Source organism: Vipera berus (assembly GCF_964194415.1).
Source record: "Vipera berus genome assembly, chromosome: 1".
Taxonomy (NCBI): domain Eukaryota; kingdom Metazoa; phylum Chordata; class Lepidosauria; order Squamata; family Viperidae; genus Vipera; species Vipera berus.
The window spans coordinates 101,986,942-102,007,443 of record NC_138202.1 but is presented as its reverse complement, the minus strand read 5'-3'; the positions used below and the strand labels follow the sequence as shown (position 1 = coordinate 102,007,443).

General features: G+C 39.0%; 1 protein-coding gene across 1 annotated transcript in view; it reads right to left on the bottom strand.

The window, feature by feature from the left end:
- LMO1 (LIM domain only 1) overlaps positions 1 to 18,042 on the bottom strand; it is a gene marked incomplete at its 3' end in the record, with an annotated part of 55,798 nt that extends 37,756 nt beyond the window's left edge. Inside the window, exon 1 of the mRNA XM_081325627.1 lies at positions 17,831 to 18,042. Within this exon, the coding sequence (XP_081181753.1) occupies positions 17,831 to 18,036 (206 nt within the window). The 5' untranslated portion in view covers positions 18,037 to 18,042. The remainder of the gene's footprint in view (positions 1 to 17,830) is intronic.
- Positions 18,043 to 20,502: the final 2,460 nt, after the last annotated feature.

Genomic DNA, 20,502 nt, shown 5'->3' with positions numbered 1-20,502 from the left:
GTATTTGTTTCCCAAATTGTCTCTTTCCAGTCATGGTTGACTGGGTGGAATTAATTTAATTCCATGCAGGTGTTGAGTCTGTTTATGAGCTGAATCGAAACCCGAGTGATAATTGATGGGTCAAGTGAATCCTTTTTAATGTTCCCAACCATATAACAGCTCCCAACCAATTCCCAGCTAATCTCGAAAAAGCTAAGCAGAGTTGGACTTCATAGATATTTGGATAGAGCCCATTAGAAAATGCCAGAGCTAAAGGCAGGATTGGGAAGTTTAAAAAATAGTATCCCAAAAGAAGGAAATGCATATACCTAGCAGGAGCCAATCTTAACTCAAGGGAGACTTTATCCTTTTAAAAAATAAATATAACACTCTAATGCCTGATCTCCCACCTACCCCCTCCTCCTCTACTGAACCAGTTAAACACATGGTGAGAATATGGCCTAAACACAAAAACAATTGAAACCTGGCACACCTTATTATGAAATAAAGCAAAAGTACAGGATTATACGTGCACTGTCCAGATAATGTAAAGTTGTCTGCTTCAAAATGCAAACAGGAGGAGCGTATTTTTGAAATAGTTTTAAAAGTGCATGTAGAAATTCCTTCAACAAAACAAAACAAAATCAAAACTCTTGAAATGAGAGATTCATCAAGTTTCACTGCAGTGATATTTTAATATATTTAATATAGGAATAATGTTAAAATTCCTCCCTTCTTTGGTGTGTTCCAGGCATGATACTTGGACACAGTAAACAATCCTGGATACATCTATATCCTCTTTTTTAAGGGTAGAATGGGAGATGACCAAAATGCAAAATGAAAGAAATGTATTAATAATTTTAGATAAATGCCTTAATATTTCAAGGACAATAGAGTTTTGGATGAATGGGGATCATATTTAGCATCTAATTATGGAGTATGGAAGAAAACATTATTCTGGGCATGATCTTCCCTCTGCATTCAAGTTTTATTTCTGGTTGGGGTTTTTTTTTGAATAACTGAAGAATATACACATTTCCAAGAGGGATTAAATAAATTTGTATAAAATATGTATGTTTCATTTCAATCCAATAATTTTGCTTTTCTCGCCACAGTATTTTTGGTGCCAGATTCCAGATACCTGGGATGCAACTCCTCCAACTAACATTAAAATACAACTTGAATTTTGCAGATGCTGTGGAAAAGCACACGAACTGAGTGGAGGTCTCTTTGGAGGGTCTCAAAATTATCTGTAGCAAAGCAGCCAATATGAAAATGCCAGAGGCAGGTTAAAACATCAAATGACTGAAAGATTATAATCCACACAAGCTTTTCACTTAAACAGAAGGCTTTAGGAAATAATAAAAAAGTCAGCTAACAGGCCAAGTGCAATCTATTTTTGCCTTCAGATCTTAGAAATTCTCTGAATAGTTAACCTCAGTTAAGGTATCATATTTTAGGAGGATCATTGCTTTGTAGACAATGTACTACAACTTTTCTATCCAAAGTATTATGCAAAAACCAATGTGTCCTAATGGGGTGACTATTGCACTCGGGCACAACAGAATCACCCTTGATTTCTGCTCAGCCTTTTCAAAAAGAGTGAAGATAAAATAGGAAGGAAGGCCTTTGTGTGGACATTAGACAATGCCAGTAGCATTCTGCTTAAGCTCCTATCTTATTGCTGTTATGTCACTGCAATTTTGACCTGGCAAAATGACATTTGATCCAAGCCTTGCTTATATCGTATGATTCTAGTACTATTGATAATGTCACAACCCCTAAAGTAGATGGCTGGGTAGGAGAATATATTTATTTTGTCCGGATTTTAGAAGTAGTTTTAGCTGCAATTTCAGATGAAATTATATGAGATTAAATTATATGGTATTCTAGAAAGTATTCAACAAAACATAAGCCCTCAAGATCTTATCACGTCCTTGAAACTTAACAGAGGAAAGGCAATATGAGTGTAGGAGATGACCAGGCTGAGCTTGAGGGAGGGGTCAAATCTGTCATCAATCTTGAGTCCCTTTGTGCCCACAAGAGATGTAAGTCCAGCCCATCTTGAATTCCATTCACTCTTATCTACTGCCTGTTTGCTTTGACCATTAGTAGTTCAGATTCTTGTACAGAGCATAAGCTTGTAATAAACCTTTACATTCATTTGAACTGTCGGGACTTCCTGATTTTCCCTGCACTTGATAATCCATCTGTCAAAGATTGTTGAAGATGCTTTGTGGAAATATATTTGATCTTGGGGACTGATTCTGGCAACGGACTTTCTGCTTCATTTTCATCTTCCCAAACTCTGGCATTTGGTTCAAATTTGCTTCTTTTGCAGATCTAAGGACTTCAGCTAGTCATACCCCCAGTTTATGTGTGAAATATGAAAATGGTGGTGATATGGGTAGAAGGAACTGGTTTCATGCTTCATTACTGATTTAGGCCTATTCTCTATCAATAAGTAACCCAGAATAGTTTTACTTTCTGTGTGCAGTTAATTACTGATAGTTAAATGTTTGATCCGTGATTCTTGACACACTCATTCTGATCAACTTGTGTCCTAAGTTGATCCAACTTGTGATCAAGCTGTGTCCTAAGTCTGCTTTTTTCTTAAAAATGTTCTCTTAATCTTCACTACAAAAGCAGTGCCATGCATATAAGAAAATGTTATTTCATTTTCTGTGTTATCATCAGTATAAAATAAAAAAATGTGAATTTTGAAATGATTAGGCATAATGGTTATTTTTATTATTACTATGTATTGTGAGAGTTATGGAACCCGAGAAGTATTAATAAATTACACACACACACACACACACACACACACACACACAAGCTCCTGCTTGGTGCTTCTTTCCAGGTGTGTTATTTTACAATACTCATCTTTCTCTGCCATCATGGCCCGCATTATGGATTAAGGCAGCACTTTTCAAATCAGAATGTGTATAGCCTGAGGACAGCTGTGAGCAAGGCAAAAGGAAAGAGATATTTTGCAATCATTTTTGGATGACTGGACCAATAAATATTAATTGACATATAGTAGACTGAAAATTTTACAAGAGTCTGGATAATGGAGAAGGCTTGCCAAGGGGAGAACAATGAAAGGTACTATTATAGCTAAAATGATTCTTAGCCAAGAGACACATGGACGTTGTAGATTTCAAATGTGAACATTAGTCCAAACTTGAAAAATGTTAAACCTATTTACACATTATTCAGTCTTATTATTTGCAAACATGGTTCTAATTCTGACAAGTTTTTGGACTAACCCTGCTTTCTGTCTATTTAATAGATAGTATGTAAGGTGTACAGCTTTTTCAAACACTCACAATATAAGCTTTTTGAGGTAAAAAAACACACCAGGAATGCCCTTTATGGTTGTAGGATAGAATAGCCAAATATTGAAAGCCTGGCAGAGTTTCTCTCTGCCCCATCTTATACTATATAAATCAAGGCAGAGTTTTTTGAGCTTCTTCCTCATGCTCTCCTCTTTCTTAGGACTGAATAAACTTTTCCAAAAGTCCTGTCTTAATGGACTATTCCTTCCTTTCCCATTCTCAGCCTATGAAATCCTGAACAATGACTCAGGTGCGGTGGCCATTATTCAGGAGTATATTGCAGGTAATTCCTGGATGTATTGCAGCACTTTGGCACTTGTAAGCCCCACGCTCCTGATCGCTGCTGAAAGAAACCACTATAGGTCAGGACATTTGTTCAGAAAACATTCCTCTTCATGTGGACATGAGGGATTTGAAGGGAGTGGTAGAAGTAGTAGAATTGTCCCTGCTTAAAGCCACAAATGATCTACACAGGGGATCACAAGGCTAATGGAATAAGAAAAAGTAACAACTCTTTTGCACATTATACAGCAATGCATTTGCCACTGCAAAGTTCTGCAGTCACAAGTTGCCTGGCATGTTCATGTTCTGCATTTCTTTGTGTGTGTTTAAATTTAAGACAAGTGTAGGTGTAGGTGTAACTTAAAACACTGTAAAAATGGTCATATTGGCAGTTTGTTTGGGAAATGTTAAATTCACTGCCATTTCCATGGACATTAATGTGTTTTTATCATACAATTTATTCTTTTTCTCTAGAAGTTCCATGCACTTGACTAGTGCTTTTTTCTGCAGCAGTTACATGAACATTAATTATTTGGTGAATTCCTCCCCTCCCCATCATCTGTCCTAAAGAAATCTCTCAGCTGTACCTGAACCCAGACACTACAGTCACTTGATTAATCACTCTGACAGATTAGCTCAAGTTTTACAAATGTTGGCACCTACTTTTGATGATGTAGAGTCGACATATAGAGCCGTGGTTGATGACCGTTTAATTTCATTCACCAAGCTTCCTTAGAAATGGTAGCTGAAAGAAGAGCTATTACTGAGCGTACTTCCTTTGCAGATTGAAATGATACACTTCAAGAATCAAGGTCTTACTTTGAACAGAAAGCAATCAAAGTGGACGCAGGGGCTACTGTAAATACTTTTCACCCGTAAGGGATGTGAATCTCCCTACAAATTGAAATAGAATGTTGACAGAACTATTAAGGTCAGATGAAGAAAGAAGAAACTAGGCAACTATTGAGGGTAGGCTAGATAGAATAAGGGTTATTTAGCTGAACCATGATGCAGCTTGGGAAATGACATGTTTTCCTCATGGCATCTGGCCAATAACTGCAGTTGCTCTCCCTATGAAACACAGAATCTACGAAAATGAATGCTAATGCATAGCAATTGACTTATCTAGCATTGTCCAAAAGTGACCTTCTGTAAGCTGCTGGATTGTAAGTGCAACAAACCTTGAGAGTATCATGCTACTTCAGAAGGTATAAATCATGCCATTTGGCACCAAAGAGCAATTTTTTTTCTATCAAGAGAGGATTTAGGGAAAGCTATTGGGAAGCTATCTAGTCAGTCACTAGGAATCAAAATAAGTTGACCAGTCAATCAGTTGGGGAGCTATACCTTGATGTGAAGCATGTTGGCCCTGTCAGGTGGAAGGGAAATGACCACATGAAATCACATCTGAATTCAGTATCTTCACTGAATACCTGTGTGGTGTAAAGATATACCTAGGTTTAAGAACAGGAACAGCAAGGTTCCAGCCCATCTGCAGCCCTAGAAGCTCCCTAGATAATTTTGAGCCAGTCACTCACTCTCAACCCAACCTACTTCATAAGACTATTGTGAAGAAGAAAAAAAACATGTCTATTGACTTGAGTTCCTCAGTAAAAGAGGGGATATGAATTTAACACATAATAATCTAAATCCAGTGAATAAACAAACTCATCAGCTTAAAACAGGAAAGGAGAAAAGCAACTGCCCAGGGATGCCAGAAAAAAAAGAGGCCATCCCAAAGGTGCTTTTTCCAAAAAGGCAACTGGACTTCCTTGGAAAGAGAAGCTAGGAGGATCCTACCTGAAACTTCAACTTATCTGTCCCACTTGTAACAAATTGCAGATTTAGAAAGAAATACTGTGGGTAACGACAGATAGAAAATTCCTGAGGGATTCCTAACTCCCACAAAGGACACTGAGGTGGTACATGCATTTAAGAGGGGGATTTCCACAATTTCTGTCTTGGCTACATTGATTACCTTGCACCCTTATCAAATCTTGCTCAACCTCATCATAAATATAGTATACAACAAGTGTTTTCACCAGCACCAACAATTGCCATATCAAATATTTTCTTAGTGCACTGAAAGTTAGCATCCCTGAATACCAATGATACCACCACCATCCGATTCACAAAATTCTGTCTCAAGCTGCTTGGTGTTTTGTAAATGTCAAAGCCACATTTGCAGTCTTCACATCAGTGATAGTTTTATGCTACCGTAACAGATTGTAACTTAAAAACAGTTAGTATATATGCCTGCTTATGTGAATCTTTTACAGTTTGAGAAAACAGACTCGAATTTCATAGGGAAGTCTTCCATTATCATACTGAGTGGGGAACATAAAATGAGGCTCCAGTAAGGTGGCAGTAAAACATTAAAGCATAAGTGCACAGCAACTTTCAGTGCTACAGGAAAAAGCCCATTCCAATAAAATTGGGGGCAGGGGCATCAGTGGTGGGATTCAAATATGTGAACAACCGGTTCTCTGTGTGGATGCCACTTCTGGGCCTGGGCAACAAAAAATTAGCTACCGGTTCACTTTTAATTATTTTAAAACATTGAACAGTTATCATCTATTTAATAATATCATCTTCTGCATTATCAAGGAAATATCTTTTGCCGGCAACTGCTGGAGTTTATAGTGGCCACTTCCTATTGTAAGGGGAGGATTCATAGAGCTCTGAAACAACAAATGTAGATCTCATCAGTCCCCTTCAAAAACCAGAGCATTTCCTCTGTTTTTCTTGACTCCTGGTCATAGCCATCAGCCCTCCAAACAAGGAACATGAAACATAAAATTAAGGTGAAGTGGCCAAAAAATCTGTTCTGTTGTGTGGGAGGCAGGATGAGCGGGTGGGAGAATATATTTTATTTGTTGAAAAAGCATCTTAAGTGCTTGAACAAAACAAACATTGGCGACATTCATGAACCCTGAACCATTTCAAAAGTGTTTATTTGGGGAAAATGCCTGTGCCAATCTGTGCTAATGTAGTAGACTTGAAAGGCTGATTTTTATGGCCCCTATAAGAAATAGCAAAAAAAATTATTCATAACATTCAGAAAGGCACCAGACAGAGTCCAGAAAATGTTTCTTGTGACTAGTGAAATGGGACTAGGTTGTGATTAACGTTTGATGTCGGAGAGTCTCGACTGTGACAAAGTTTGCTGGATTATGCAACCATAGCTAATAATCAACTAACCAGAATTCAATTTAATAGCTAAAACGCTTCGCAAATGATGCACAAATGAAGGGAAAGGAATTGTGAATATTCTGGGTAACAATGGAGTCAGAGCTTACATATCTCACCCAATGGTGTCTTGGGGCATCCTCCTCATAAAGAAAGTATCAAGGAAGGTTTGCTCTTCCTTTCCACTCTTTTGTAATATGCAGAGCTGAGAACCAGCATAATTTAAGACGGCTGTGTGACACTTTGAAGAAATACTTTGCTTTGCACATGGATCTAATGAAAGAGTGTGATCCGTGACATTTCTGTGGAAGAAGTCAGGCCCGGGGTGCATAAAACTGACATCTAAAAGATCAAGCAATAGACAAGGAAGTGGGGATGTATGTCTCTTGAGAAAAAGTGGATAGTGGAAGGATGGGGTTTTTTTTCCTTCCAATGCAAGCAGAGGGATCAGAAGTGGTGGCAATGTGTTTCTCTTCCATGCTGTGATATAGAAGATAAGTCTCGAGGAATTTTTTTGATATTGTGTTTAAAATGAAATGAAACAGTTTTAATATGACAAAGCTGCGCTGCCTTGGAAAATGATGGTTTTATTCTGGAAACAGACAAAACTATCAACAGCCTACATTGACAGTTGAATTGGTAAAGCCAATATTCCAAGGAAAGAATGTCCAGATAATGAAACAAAGGAACAGGCTGTTTCTATAATCTAGAATACTTGCCTTCTCCCAGGACCCCATGCTGAAAAACTGCCAATAAGAGGGTGGCATGCTTGTGCGCCATCCACAAAGATGGTGATTTTGACTTCTGGTGAGGACATGGTAAATTAGAAATCTCTGAAGGAATGGGGATGGCATTGTGACCAAAATTGGCAACCAGAAGACAGATTCTGGCCAGTGAATTATCTCTGGAGCAAGGAGAGATCACGGGATTGCCTACATATACTCTGGACGACTGCAACTCATGTGTAGGCTCCAAGAATCAGAGTTTTTGAAGCTGGCTGGTGAGTGGAATAAGTGGAAATCAAGAGAAAAAAGTGAGAAAAAGGGCAGAGAAGAGCAACTAAAATGATTAAAGGCCTGGAGATTAAAACATATGAAGAACGGTTGCAGGATTTGGGTTTGGCTAGTCTAGAGAAAAGAAGGCCTAGGGGTGACATGGTAGCAGTATTCCAGAATTTGAAGGGCTACTGCAAAGAAGAGGGGGGCCACTTATTTTCCAAAGCACCAGAGAGCAGGACAAGAAACAATGGATGGAAACTAATCAAGGAGAGAAGCAACCTAATCTGTACTTAAACCTTTGATTTTTCCTGCCTAAATGCTTTTCTCACATTAAAACGCATATTGTTGGATAGGGCCCATTGTTCAAGTTTGTCAAGATCTTTTTGGATCCTGAGCTTGTCTTCTGGAGTGTTGGCTATTCCTGCCAGTTTGGTGTCATCTGCAAATTTGATGAGTTCCCCTTCTATTCCCTCAATTAAGTCATTAATAAAGATATTGAAGAGTACTGGGCCTAAGACGGAGCCTTGTGGTACCCCACTGCTTCCTTCTCTCCATGTGGATGTAGTACCATTGAGGTCCACTCACTGACTATGGTTTGTCAACCAGCTACAGATCCATCTGAAGTTGTTGTTGTCAGAACCACCTTTTTCTAGCTTGGTCTACTTTGTCAAATGTCTTACTGAAGTCTAAGTATACTATGTCCACAGCATTTCGCTGATCTACTAATTTGGTCACTTTATCAAAGAATGAAAGTAAGATTGGTTTGGCATGATCTGTTTTTGACAAACCCATGCTGGCTACTGGTTATAACTTTGTTTGCTTCTGGTTGTTCGTGGATATGTTTTTTAATTATCTTTTCCAAGATCTTCCCAGGTATTGATGTTAGACTGATTGGTCTGTAGTTTCCTGGGTCTGTTTCCCCCCCCCCCTTTCTTGAAGATGGGAACCAAATCAGCACTTTTCCAATCATCAGGTACTTCCCCGGTGCTCTAGGATTTTTGAAAGATATGCTACAATGGTTCTGAGATAACATCTGCCAGCTCCTTCAGAACTCTGGGATGTAATCTGTCGGGTCCCTGTGATTTATATTCACCATAGTTGGATATGTGTTCTCTTATCATTTTCTTGCTTATTTTAATTTTTGTTTCTAGTTTGTCTTTTGCAGTAGGTTTTTTTTTGGTATGTTGGGCTATAATTTATTTTTGTGTGAAGACTGATGCAAAGAATGAATTAAGCAGCTCTACTTTCTCTCTACTGCTTGTTACTTCCTTGCCATCTCCTCTCTTTAGTTTCCTTGATTTTTTTCTTGTTATTAATATGTTGAAAGAATCTTTTTTTATTGCCCTTGATTTTGTATTGCAAGTCTTCATTCATTCTGAGGCTTTGCTTTCCTGACTTCATCTTTGCATGTTCTGGCCGTCTGCTGATAATCAGCCTTAGTTATGTGTCCCTCTTTCCATTTTTTGTACTTGTCAGCCAAGCGTAATTTCTTAATCACTTCTGGAATTATCTTTTTGCTAATTTTTCAAATATTAAGAACATTCAGAATGCAAAGTTTGAGGCTTTCATTGGGAAAGTTTTCTTCAACCCTGAACAAAATAAGTTTTCAAGTACAAGTGTAAGGATTTAGCAGTTTTGGGGAATAAACAGCAAAAGGGTGATTAGAATGTTGTTTTTGAGAAGTTATAAATGGATTAAAGGTTTAGATTGGCTTGAAATAGGATTTTGAAATTAATTGAAAGAATCCTTCCTGTGGGAAATAGCTAATGTTTTGAATTGGGGGGGGGGGAGAATGATAGGATGGGATTTTGAAAATTGAACAGTAGAGGGAGCCAGAAGAAAATAAAGATTATAATTAAAGGAAAAGAATATCTATTTGACCTCTTAACACAAAATAGAGCAAAATGTTTTTGGATATATTTAAGAATATTTATGAACAATGGACTCAGAAGTTAATTTTAAGAATGTCTTTCATCATAGTGTGTGCATTATGTCATGGAAGAGAAACAAGTTTACTGCATAAGATGAAAACAGATTTTTAAAAAATGATGCTACAAAAATTATCTGAAAATAAGATGAACTACTGTATATAAAAATAAGAAAAACTGATGTTTTAATAATTAAAAGAGACATGCAAATAACTAACTAGCACAGTGATTTGGATATTTTTTCTATATTGGATTTACAAAGGAGACTTGTTAAAGTTTTGAAAGATTTGGTGAGAAAGAAAGAAAAGAAAAGAAATCAACTGTAAGGACATTATTTGAAGAGATTAAAGACTAAGTTTGTTAAAAGCAAATGAAAGGAATATAAAATTGGTATATCTGATCAAGTTTAAAATATACATTGTCATTTCTGGTAGCTTTTAATACACTTTTGCTGATCAGGACTGAACAAGGTTCTAAAATTTGTCTATATAATATGGGACATAATATTTATTTATTTATTTATTTATTTATTTATTTATTTATTTATTTATTTATTTATTTATTTATTTAAATTTATATGCCGCCCTTCTCCCTAAGGACTCAGGGCGGCTCACAACAATAAAAATTAAAAAAAGAAAAAACATAGAATGAAAATTTAAAAAGAATTAAACTAGTAAATGCAATGATAACATGACAATTTAAAACCCAGTAAAACCTAATTAAAATATGTAGTCAATCCAGACCCACTTGTTGAAACAACCAAGTCTTCAGGTCATGGCGGAAGGACCAAAGGTCAGGGGCCATCCGCAGCTCCGGAGGTAGTTCGTTCCAAAGGGTCGGCGTGCCCACAGAGAAGGCTCTCCCCCTGGGGGCTGCCAGCCAGCATTGCCTGGCAGACGTCACCCTGAGGAGGCCAATTCTGTGGGAGAGAACAAGGCGATGGGAGGTTGACAATGGCAGCAGGTGGTCTCGCAAATACCCTGGGCCTAAGCCATGTAGGGCTTTAAGGGTTATTACCAGCACCTTGAAATGCACTCGGAGAGCAACCGGAAGCCAATGCAGCTCGTGCAGGAGTGGTGTAACATGTGAGTACCGAGATACTCCCATAAGCACCTGCGCGGCCGCATTTTGCACCAGTTGAAGCCTCCGGGTGCCCTCCAAGGGCAGCCCCATGTAAACAGCATTGCAGTAATCTAGACAAGAGGTGACGAGGGCATGAGTAACCGTGCATAGGGCATCTCAGTCCAAGAAGGGGCGCAACTGGCGCACTAGGCGAACCTGTGCGAAGGCCCCCCTGGTCATGGCTGTTAAATGATCTTCCAGGTTGAGCCATGAATCAAGGAGGACACCCAAGTTGTGAGCCCTTTCTGAGGGGGGCAATACCTTCCCCCCATTAAAAGAGATGGAACTTGTTGGACAACACAAGATGCTGGTATCCACAGCCACTCGGTCTTGGAGGGGTTGAGCCTGAGCCTGTTCCTACTCATCCAGACCCGTACCACCTCTAGGCACCAGGACATCACGTCAAGGGCATCACTGGGTTGGCTCTGGGTAGAGATGAACAACTGGGTATCATCTGCATATTGGTGATACCTCACCCCAAAGCCGCAAATGATCTCACCCAGCAGCTTCATATAGATGTTAAACAGGAGGGGGAAGAGAACTGACCCCTGGGGCACCCCACAAGTGAGGGGCCTCGGGGTGGAACTCTGTCCCCCTGCCAATACAAACTGTGAACGGCCCAAGAGGTAGGAGGAGAACCACTGTAAAACAGTGCCTCCCACTCCCAGCCCCCCGAGCCGTCGCAGCAGGATACCATGGTCGATGGTATCAAAAGCTGCTGAGAGGTCAAGTAGGACCAGGAGAGAGGAACAGCCCATGTCCTGGGCCCACCAGAGATCATCCACCAGTGCGACCAATGCCGTTTCCGTGCTGTAGCCGGGCCTGAAACCGGACTGGGTCCATTTGTTGTACCTTAAGAGAAAATGACAAGTTGTTTAAATTTTTAAAAAGTTACTTCTTTCCCCCCCCTTTTCTTTGTTATATTCTTATTTTACTTTTCTTTTCTATGCTTCCATACATACGCACACATACACAGAGATGTACTTTTCTTTTCTGTACTTTTTATTTTTATTTTTTTATAATCTGTGCTAGTTTTTATCTTTGTAATTCCAATCCTTAATGCAATTATTATTATTATTATTATTATTATTATTATTATTATTATTATTATTATTATTATTATTATTATTATTATTTAAAAAACAAAGGCAGGGAGATTCCAAATCCCTACATTTGATATAAAGCTATGCTGCCATTGTGTAACCATATGGGAAACCTAGAGAAATCGGTGATTCTGTGTTAATGAATTACAAATGGGAAGAAGACCTGAACTGAATTTCCAGCGTGCTTCTTTAGTTGCCCTACTCTCAGCTGACCTGTTACTGCAGCAGCCCTTTGCAGCAAGCTGCTAGTTTGAAACACTTTCACAAGATGCTTTTCCTTCTACTAGATTTTATTTAACTCAGTTGCATTTATGCAGCATAATATGGATAATGTTTAATTTTCTATGTTTTTTCCTGTTGTTGTTCTTTTCTCTTTTTATTTATTAGCTTTAGTTTTGTGCCCTGATAATTTTAACCTTCTTGCTGATATGTTTGTTATATGGGTTACCAAAAGGTCCAGGGTATAAATTTAATAAATAAATAATTAAACACTAAGCAAGAAGTTCCTGAAATGGCACCTTTGTGAGCACCTAAACAAGAATGCAATAATTAGCAAGGACCAGCATGGCTTTGTCACTCTCCAGTCATTCCAAGGTAATCATTCTCTCTTTCTCTCTTTCTTCATCTCTCCTCTATTCTCTCTCTCTCTCTCTCTCTCTCTCTCTCTCTCTCTCTCTCTCTCTCTCTCTCTGACAGATTTGTTGTTTAAATTGGGATTTGATTTAGATGTTGGTTAAGGTAATTACTGTGCTAGCTGTGAGTTGTGTTAGTGCAGAATTTTACTTTGGGATACAGCAATTTTAAGTGGCTATGGTGGAGAAGAATACGTGGGTGGAAGTTAGAAGCCTAGGAAAAGTAAAAGAGCATTTTGTGTAACTGTGAAGGATACTAATCAGAGAATGGCTTGAGAAGGTTGAGTGGGGGAGTGAGGTTAGGGAAGCTTTGGGCTGGCAGAACTAGAGAACATCACACAGAAAGGCACTCCAGATTAGCTGGAAAGCTGAGGCAGAAGAACCTCTATCCTTAGAAGGTGATAAACTTGGCAGTAGGCACCATGGATAACTGCAAAGTGATGAAGTATGATGGCTGCCATTAATACCAAAGACCTGACATGGAAGGCAGAGGTTGAGATAGTGTACTGGAATACCAGACACTGCTTCTGGACCACTTGTCATTGCTTTAAATGTTAAGAGGAATAATGCACATTCTGTAAACCACAAACACCAGCTAGGATGGCTGTTAATTTACCATCTGCCGAGCTGATCCTGAACCCCTGGGTCATTTCAATGCTGATACTTGAGTTTCCATAGCTTCTGGTTTTATCTGACTTTCATCTCTATGTTCTGGAGGAGGGTCCACTGTAGTTAATAAATGCATGGCCTCCATGGCAACCAGAGGTTTGTACAAATCAGACAGGCCCAACACAGATAAGCAGGTACATACCTGAACTGGTTTTCCTTTGGCATGGTCAGATTACTTTCTGATCAAACTGAGGATCACAGATCACTCCAGAAGGGCTATAGTCTAATTAAGCTGGTATCCTACTTGAGGAATCAAAAGATATTAAGTGGAAAACTAAAAGTGGACATGACCGAGCATTTGTAACAGAACCTCTTCAAACATACATGAGCAGTGTAGTTTCAATTCCTTGCCATATTTATTATGTCTCATTGGTTGTCCCTATTCAGAGTGGTCCAGACCTTTCTAATGAAGGATGGGTGGGATAAAATGTTTAATCCATCTGCCTTGAAAGAGGCAATGGTGTGCTCTCTTTCTGGCTGCAGTTGACAACTTTTGTCCAGTCTCCCACACTTCTCATCTTAGAATATAGATTCTGGTAGGCAAATATCAGCAGGGCAAAGATGTGCTCCTCTTGATCCTAATAAACCTCTTAACAGTATTTGATATCATCATTAAGAGATGGCATGGATTTGTCATTGATGCAGGTCATGCAGATGATACAAAATGTGGCAGGTGAACTTCTGATAGTAGATCAGATCTACTATTGGACAATAACAATAAAATTATAATCATCACACTAGTTATCAGTAAGCTTCAAGGCTCAATTCTAAGTGCTAATTATCACCTGAATCTGGGAATGATAGTGGAAGAAAGTGGGAAGAGCCACATCAGGGCAACAGTCAGGTAGCAGGCAGCTTAGCTTGTAACAGTAAGTTAGGCAAGGCAAATGTCTCAGAAGGGATCTTCCCTAGTTTCTTGCATTGTAAAGTGACAGGGAACAAATGTACTTTCAGACTTGCAAGATTCTGTTAATGTACAATAAAGTCTACTTTCATTCCTTTCTGTCTGGACTACCTTGTAAGGCTGGCACCTATTAAGGGGCTCAGAGGGTGAGGGCATAATTTAGCAGACTGTCATCCTCCAGATTCCATACACAGTCCATCACCTGGGACTGTTCAACTAGCTATCAGTCCGAGCAGGTGAAGGAGGCGTCAGCTTATCAGGGATCTGACCACCCTGGAAGAAGATGGAATCCAAGGACATACTGAAAAACCTGGAGAGCCAAGCAGCCACCAAATGTTCCCCACTTATTGGGAATAACTGCATCAACCTTAGATTCATATTCCTGCATCTTTGCTTTCTGCTTGTGTGCTCAACCTTGGCTCTTCAACCCTGACTGGCTAACCAACTTCTTGGTGACTAGACAACTGTATGCTTCCATCTCTGAACCCAGGTTTTATTGTGGAGTAATGTTTCTATGTATTTAGCTTTCAGACAAGTCCTTGTTTTACAGTGTATGCACATTCCATCATACTAGCTCTCTCCTTGCCTTATGTGTGACTGCTTTGTTATATAGTAGATGAACATGTATGATGTAGCTCTTAAAGAGGCAACACTACTTTGAAATGTATTAGTGGGACACAGAGTTCAGATCACAGCACAAAATAGCCTACTCTAATCTCACTTATTAGGGCCTGTTGGAATGCTAGCTACAACTATGGGTACCATCTACAAAGGATATTGAAAAACTAAAATAAGTTCAGAGGACTGCCACCAAGATGATGAGGAAACTAGAAGTCATGTCCTGTGAGGAATAATTAAAGAAATGGAGCAGGGTTGGTTTGCAGAAAAGAAAACCAAGAAGAGATATGATGAAATCTTCAAATATCTAAAGGATGTCAAAAATAAGAGGGGGTTGTTGTTAGTTGCGAACTTGTGTCCGACCCATCACGACCCCATGGACAACATTCCTCCAGGCCTTCCTGTCCTCTACCATCTTCTGGAGTCCATTTAGGCTCACACCTACTGCTTCAGTGACTCCATCCAGCCACCTCATTCTCTGACGTCCCCTTCTTCTCTTGCCCTCAACCTTTCCCAGCATTAGGCTCTTCTCCAGTGAGTCTTTACTTCTCATAAGGTGGCCAAAGTATTTGAGTTTTAGCTTCAGGATCTGGCCTTCTAAAGAGCAGTCAGGGTTGATCTCCTCTAGGACTGACCGGTTTGATCACCTTGCAGTCCAAGGGACTCGCAGGAGTCTTCTCCAGCACCATAGTTCAAAGGACTCAATCAGCCTTTCTTATGGTCCAACTTTCACAGTCATACATTGCAACTGGGAAGACCATAGCCTTGACTATACGCACTTTTGTTGGCAGGGTGATGTCTCTGCTTTTTAGTGTGCTGTCTAGGTTTGCCATGGCTTTCCTCCCCAGGAGCAAGCGTCTTTTAATTTCTTGGCTGCAGTCCTTGTCTGCGGTGATCTTGGAGCCCAGGAAAATAAAATCTGTCACTACCTCCATTTCTTCCCCATCTATTTGCCAGGAATTGAGAGGGCCAGATGCCATGATCATGGTTTTCTTAATGCTGAGTTTCAACCCAACGTTTGCACTCTCCTTCTTCACTCGCAAAAGAGGGGGTAAACATAAATTTTGATGCCCCAGAAAGTGGACCAGAGCCAATGGATTGGAAATATAGGGAAGTAAATTTGGATTGGATATCAGGAGGAATTTCCAGAGGGCAAAGGCTGTCAAGAGGATGGTTGCCTCATAAAGTGGGTATGTTCCCCTTCACTGGATGTCTTCAGAGTCTGAGTTACCAGCTGTTGAAAATGCTTTGGCAGATTCTGCACTGAGCAAAGATTGTTTTATGAACTCTGAGGTCACTTCCAACGACGTAGTGGTGAAATGGATTTTATGGTGCTATTTTAAAAGGTCATTTTATTATCTGGCAAATCTACTCTGTTCCCCTAATGCTTTCACATTTTAATTTTACGTAATTCTAATCAACAGGGCTGAAAAGAATTCCATTATAAATTCTACTGGTAGCCAGCAGATCCATCTGTCCATCTGCGTTACTGTCAGCAGATCCACGGCAGGAAAATCTGATAGGAAAAAGAGCTTCTACTTTTCAAAGCATATGTGGCCATCAGAAGTGCACAGATATTTTTGAAAAGATAAACAAAAAAGACCTTTATCAACTTTCTAACTTTTTTGAAAATATTACAAATTTCATCAGATGCTGGGTCAAACTAATATATTCTTCTATGAATTAAAATAACAAACACATATAAAATTGTCACCCTAAGCAGGTTGTTAAATTTTTCCTGATCTGTTATCATTCTGCTGAGTTCAATATGACTTATTCCTAAGTAAATATATTTAGGAATCAATCTTGCTTTTGACTATCAAACAATATGAATATTTTATACATGATTTTCCTTACTTATTATTTGCATTATTGTTTGCATTTCTATCCTGTCTGTCCTAACATAGAAGGACATTCAATATTATTTCATGGCTGAGTTATGGCATTTCCACTGAGGTGTACCTTGATGGACTTTTTTTAGTATAACATTTATATGTTTGTTTACTGAATCAGTTGAGTTATTTTTGGTGAAATGGAATAAAAATTCTACTACTAAATCAAAGAAGGGGCAATTGCTATGCTCTAGTGGCACCCCCCCAAAAAAAAATCCCATATAAATAGTCCCAGTAAATGGAGAAATTTTCCAAAGCTCTATTAATAAAGCTATTTTCACCAATTTCACAATATTAATTTAAATAAGAGCTTCAGGAAGCCATTGAAGATAGCATTTCTAGGAAAATTCAAGCTACAGTTTAATTAAGAAAGGGATATATTGATTGCTATATAAAAGAGATATTTCTGCACAGAACATGTACATAATTCAAACTTGTTTTAAGGTGTTGAGTTTTGTATTATACTGAAAATAATTTTGTTAACAAACCAATTATTGCAGGAAGACTGCTTCAAGAGTTAATGCTATTGCTCTTTTGCAGAAAAATCTTTTTGATTACCTCCTATAAAGAAATAACAAAACTTGACTCTCGCCCACATAGGGACAGATTAATTACATATTGGCAAGTCTGCACAACACATACATTAGTTTAAAATGGGGCTAGGTAGATTGTGGTTCAGGGTATTGTAGAAATCCAGCTGTCATCATATTATATTGTTGAACCAGGCCATCATCTTAAGCCATAATAGGGTGGATTTGGAGTGGATGATGGCAAAGAGACAGAGGTACAGCATATTAGGCCAACAGAGTAATTGTGTTTATTAAGCCAGCTTTAGGGTTTAGGAGTTGTGCAAAGGCCTTTTTGTCCATTCATGAGATGAATATCCAAATAATTTCTCTCCATGGCCCTCCCTGTACTTTCCATCCCCATCGCCCCTTGTTACAGGTGTTTTGTGGCTCGCCAAAAGCTAACAAGCTAAATACCTTCAATCATTTATGTACCTTCCAGTTTGGCTTTGAGAAGATCAAGAACCCACACTGGACACAGGCATCATTTTGCTCACCTCCAACCAGAAGCCTTATTCATAGAGCTAAATCTACTTTATACAGCCAGAGCAAGGAAGCTATGAGAGGGATAATCATAGCCCAACCACATGCACATATATACATTTACCTCAGGTAATCTCTGCGGCAGAGAATGAGATTGGCTTTTGTGTAAAGTGTTGATCCAACCTCTCCCAGGCGGCAGTCGCAGCAGGCACACTTTAAGCAATCCTCGTGCCAGTACTTATCCAAGGCCTTCAGAAGGTAGCGGTCCTTGATCTTACGATTGCAGCCAGCGCATCCCTTCTGCTTTCCTTTTGGTTGCACCGATAACATTGGCACACCTAGGAATCAGAAAAAAAGAGGGCATATCAAATGAGGACATTGCTGGGAAATTTTCCAAGCTGAAATTGGTGTCCTAAGCAGTCTTTCTAGGCAGTTTTGTTTAACTTTGGCTTTGTTTGCAAAGTGAGTAGAGAACCTGATGCTGGCAGCATGATTAATTGTAGTTACAAGGACATTCATATTTCCCCATCATAAAACTGGGTTATTACTTCCAGATATTAAGGAATCTGTCTACACTACTAAATAAAGGAATTCTTATAGTACTTCCTGTGAAACATTGCTGTCTTATTTTGTAACTTGGTAATAATTCCAACTGTTCCTACTTATCAAAAACCTTGTTATGGATAACTTTTAGCTATATACACACATACACACACACGTGTGTGTGTGTGTGTGTGTGTGTGTGTGTGTGAGAGAGAGAGAGAGAGAGAGAGAGAGAGAGAGAGAGAGAGAGAGAGAGAGAGAGAGAGAGAGAGAGAGAGAGAGAGAGAGGCTTTCTATATAGATGCTGGTGTATGCTGATTGGACTGATTAGTTTATAGTGTCTGCAAATTATGGCCTGCAATTATTCTTCTTAATTGAAAACAATGGAAATTCAAGTTCATAGTAGTCAAGAAAAAGCTAGCGTATTGGAGTAGCAAATGGCTACATTTCAGCTGAATTTATTAGTTCAAAGAAAGAAATTTCAGCGACAGAAACTGACAGTGAAAGTAGCTTTCCATTAGAAAGACTATAAAACAGTGGAGCAAGGCCAGTGGGTAAGAGTGACAAGTTGAAAAAGCAGGCATAGAATATATTCTGGAGTGTTAAAATTCAGAAACAATTTTCATCTCCTTGTGAAATGCTTCTCTAAGTGGCAGAGAGGAAAAAACTAAAACATGGAAGACAGGACAGTGATTTCCTAAAGGGCAGAGAGAATGAAAATTTGCCCTGTAAGAAAACAAGGAGAGTAATTAACGAGTAATTGTTGTGAAGAATTGAAGCAAATATATGCCGACCATACTCATAGGCCTGTGAAGCATCCTTCCAAGACTTACCAACTCCCTGGAGAATTGTCCTTTTCTGCTAATACATAGGGGGTCAATAATACCACAAAATAAGAGCTACAACTGTTTTTGAAAATTTTAGAAAGATACTGCAGATCCATGGGATCAGGTATTAATTCTCATCCATCCACTATTTGGAAATAATGGAAGAGAACTGGAAAGAGAAAGAATAATGCAAGTCAGCAACGCCCTACAAAAAATGATATTGATGGGATATATTTGGTTTCTGAGACCATGGGTTAAGTTATCTAGATGATGGATTGCACTTCACAAGAACTGGTAGGGATGTGCTGGGTCAAAGCGCAGCAAGCTTGAGTAGGAAGACCTGCAGAGGATGGAAACCAAAACTTAAACCCTGAAATGAGGACTTAAGACAAAAAAAAAACTACTGCACTGTAGAAATTGGGAGCACTGTTGAAATTAGGTCTCTTTAAACCACTCAGTGAAACATGAGAAAGAACCTTGGTTTGCAAAGCTCACAGCCTTCATTTTTTATACACTAATACTCAAGAGTATGGGAAATGAGATTAGATTGACCTCTTAATATAGGAAGGGACATATGATTTAATAGCATAGTGGAGGCTTGATAGGATGACTCCCATTGCTGGAAATGAAGGATACAATTCATTTAAACATGTGTAAAAGCAATAGAAAAGAAGAAGGAATGGTATTATATGCAAATGTTCTTGCTCAGAAAACCAAATGAATGAACTTGGTTATAGGGAGGGTTAAATATGTGAAGGAACAACTAAAATGCTGTTATTGGTGTCATCCAACCAAAAGGATGTGGATGATGCCTTTCAAAAGCAAACTGCAGATCTGTCCAGGAGCCATGAAATCATAATGATGAGAGACTTTAATTATCCTTACATCTGTTGGCAGACAAACTCTACCAAGTATGGGCTTTTAAAAAAAATATTCCTGACAACTTTCTTCTCTAAAAGATGGAGGAACTGCCCTTGATCTGATAGTAATTTATAGGGAGGACTCCAAGCACACCTATAGTGCACCCTTAAGCAGTTCCTCTTCTCTATTCATACTGACCTGACCAGCAGTGGTTTTCAAATATGTGAACAACCGGTTCTCTGTGTGGATACCACTTCCAGAAGTCCATTCTGGGCTGGGGCAACAAACAATTAGCTACTGGTTTTGCCGAAGTGCTGTGAACCAGCTGAATCCATCTCTGGACCTGAGCCTATGACTCTATGGCTATTCTCTCTGTTAGGAAAATTCTGTCTGGACCAAGATGTTCTGGCCATACAGTAGCTTAAAAGGCATTTGGTCTGGATAGGAGGCTATTCTCCCACTGGACAATTCACCTGCTTCAGTGTCTTTTCAACTTTCCATTACAAGAAATTATTGCCAGTCTCTTTCCTTCCTGTGTGTAGATCCTACTGGACATGTTTGTGAG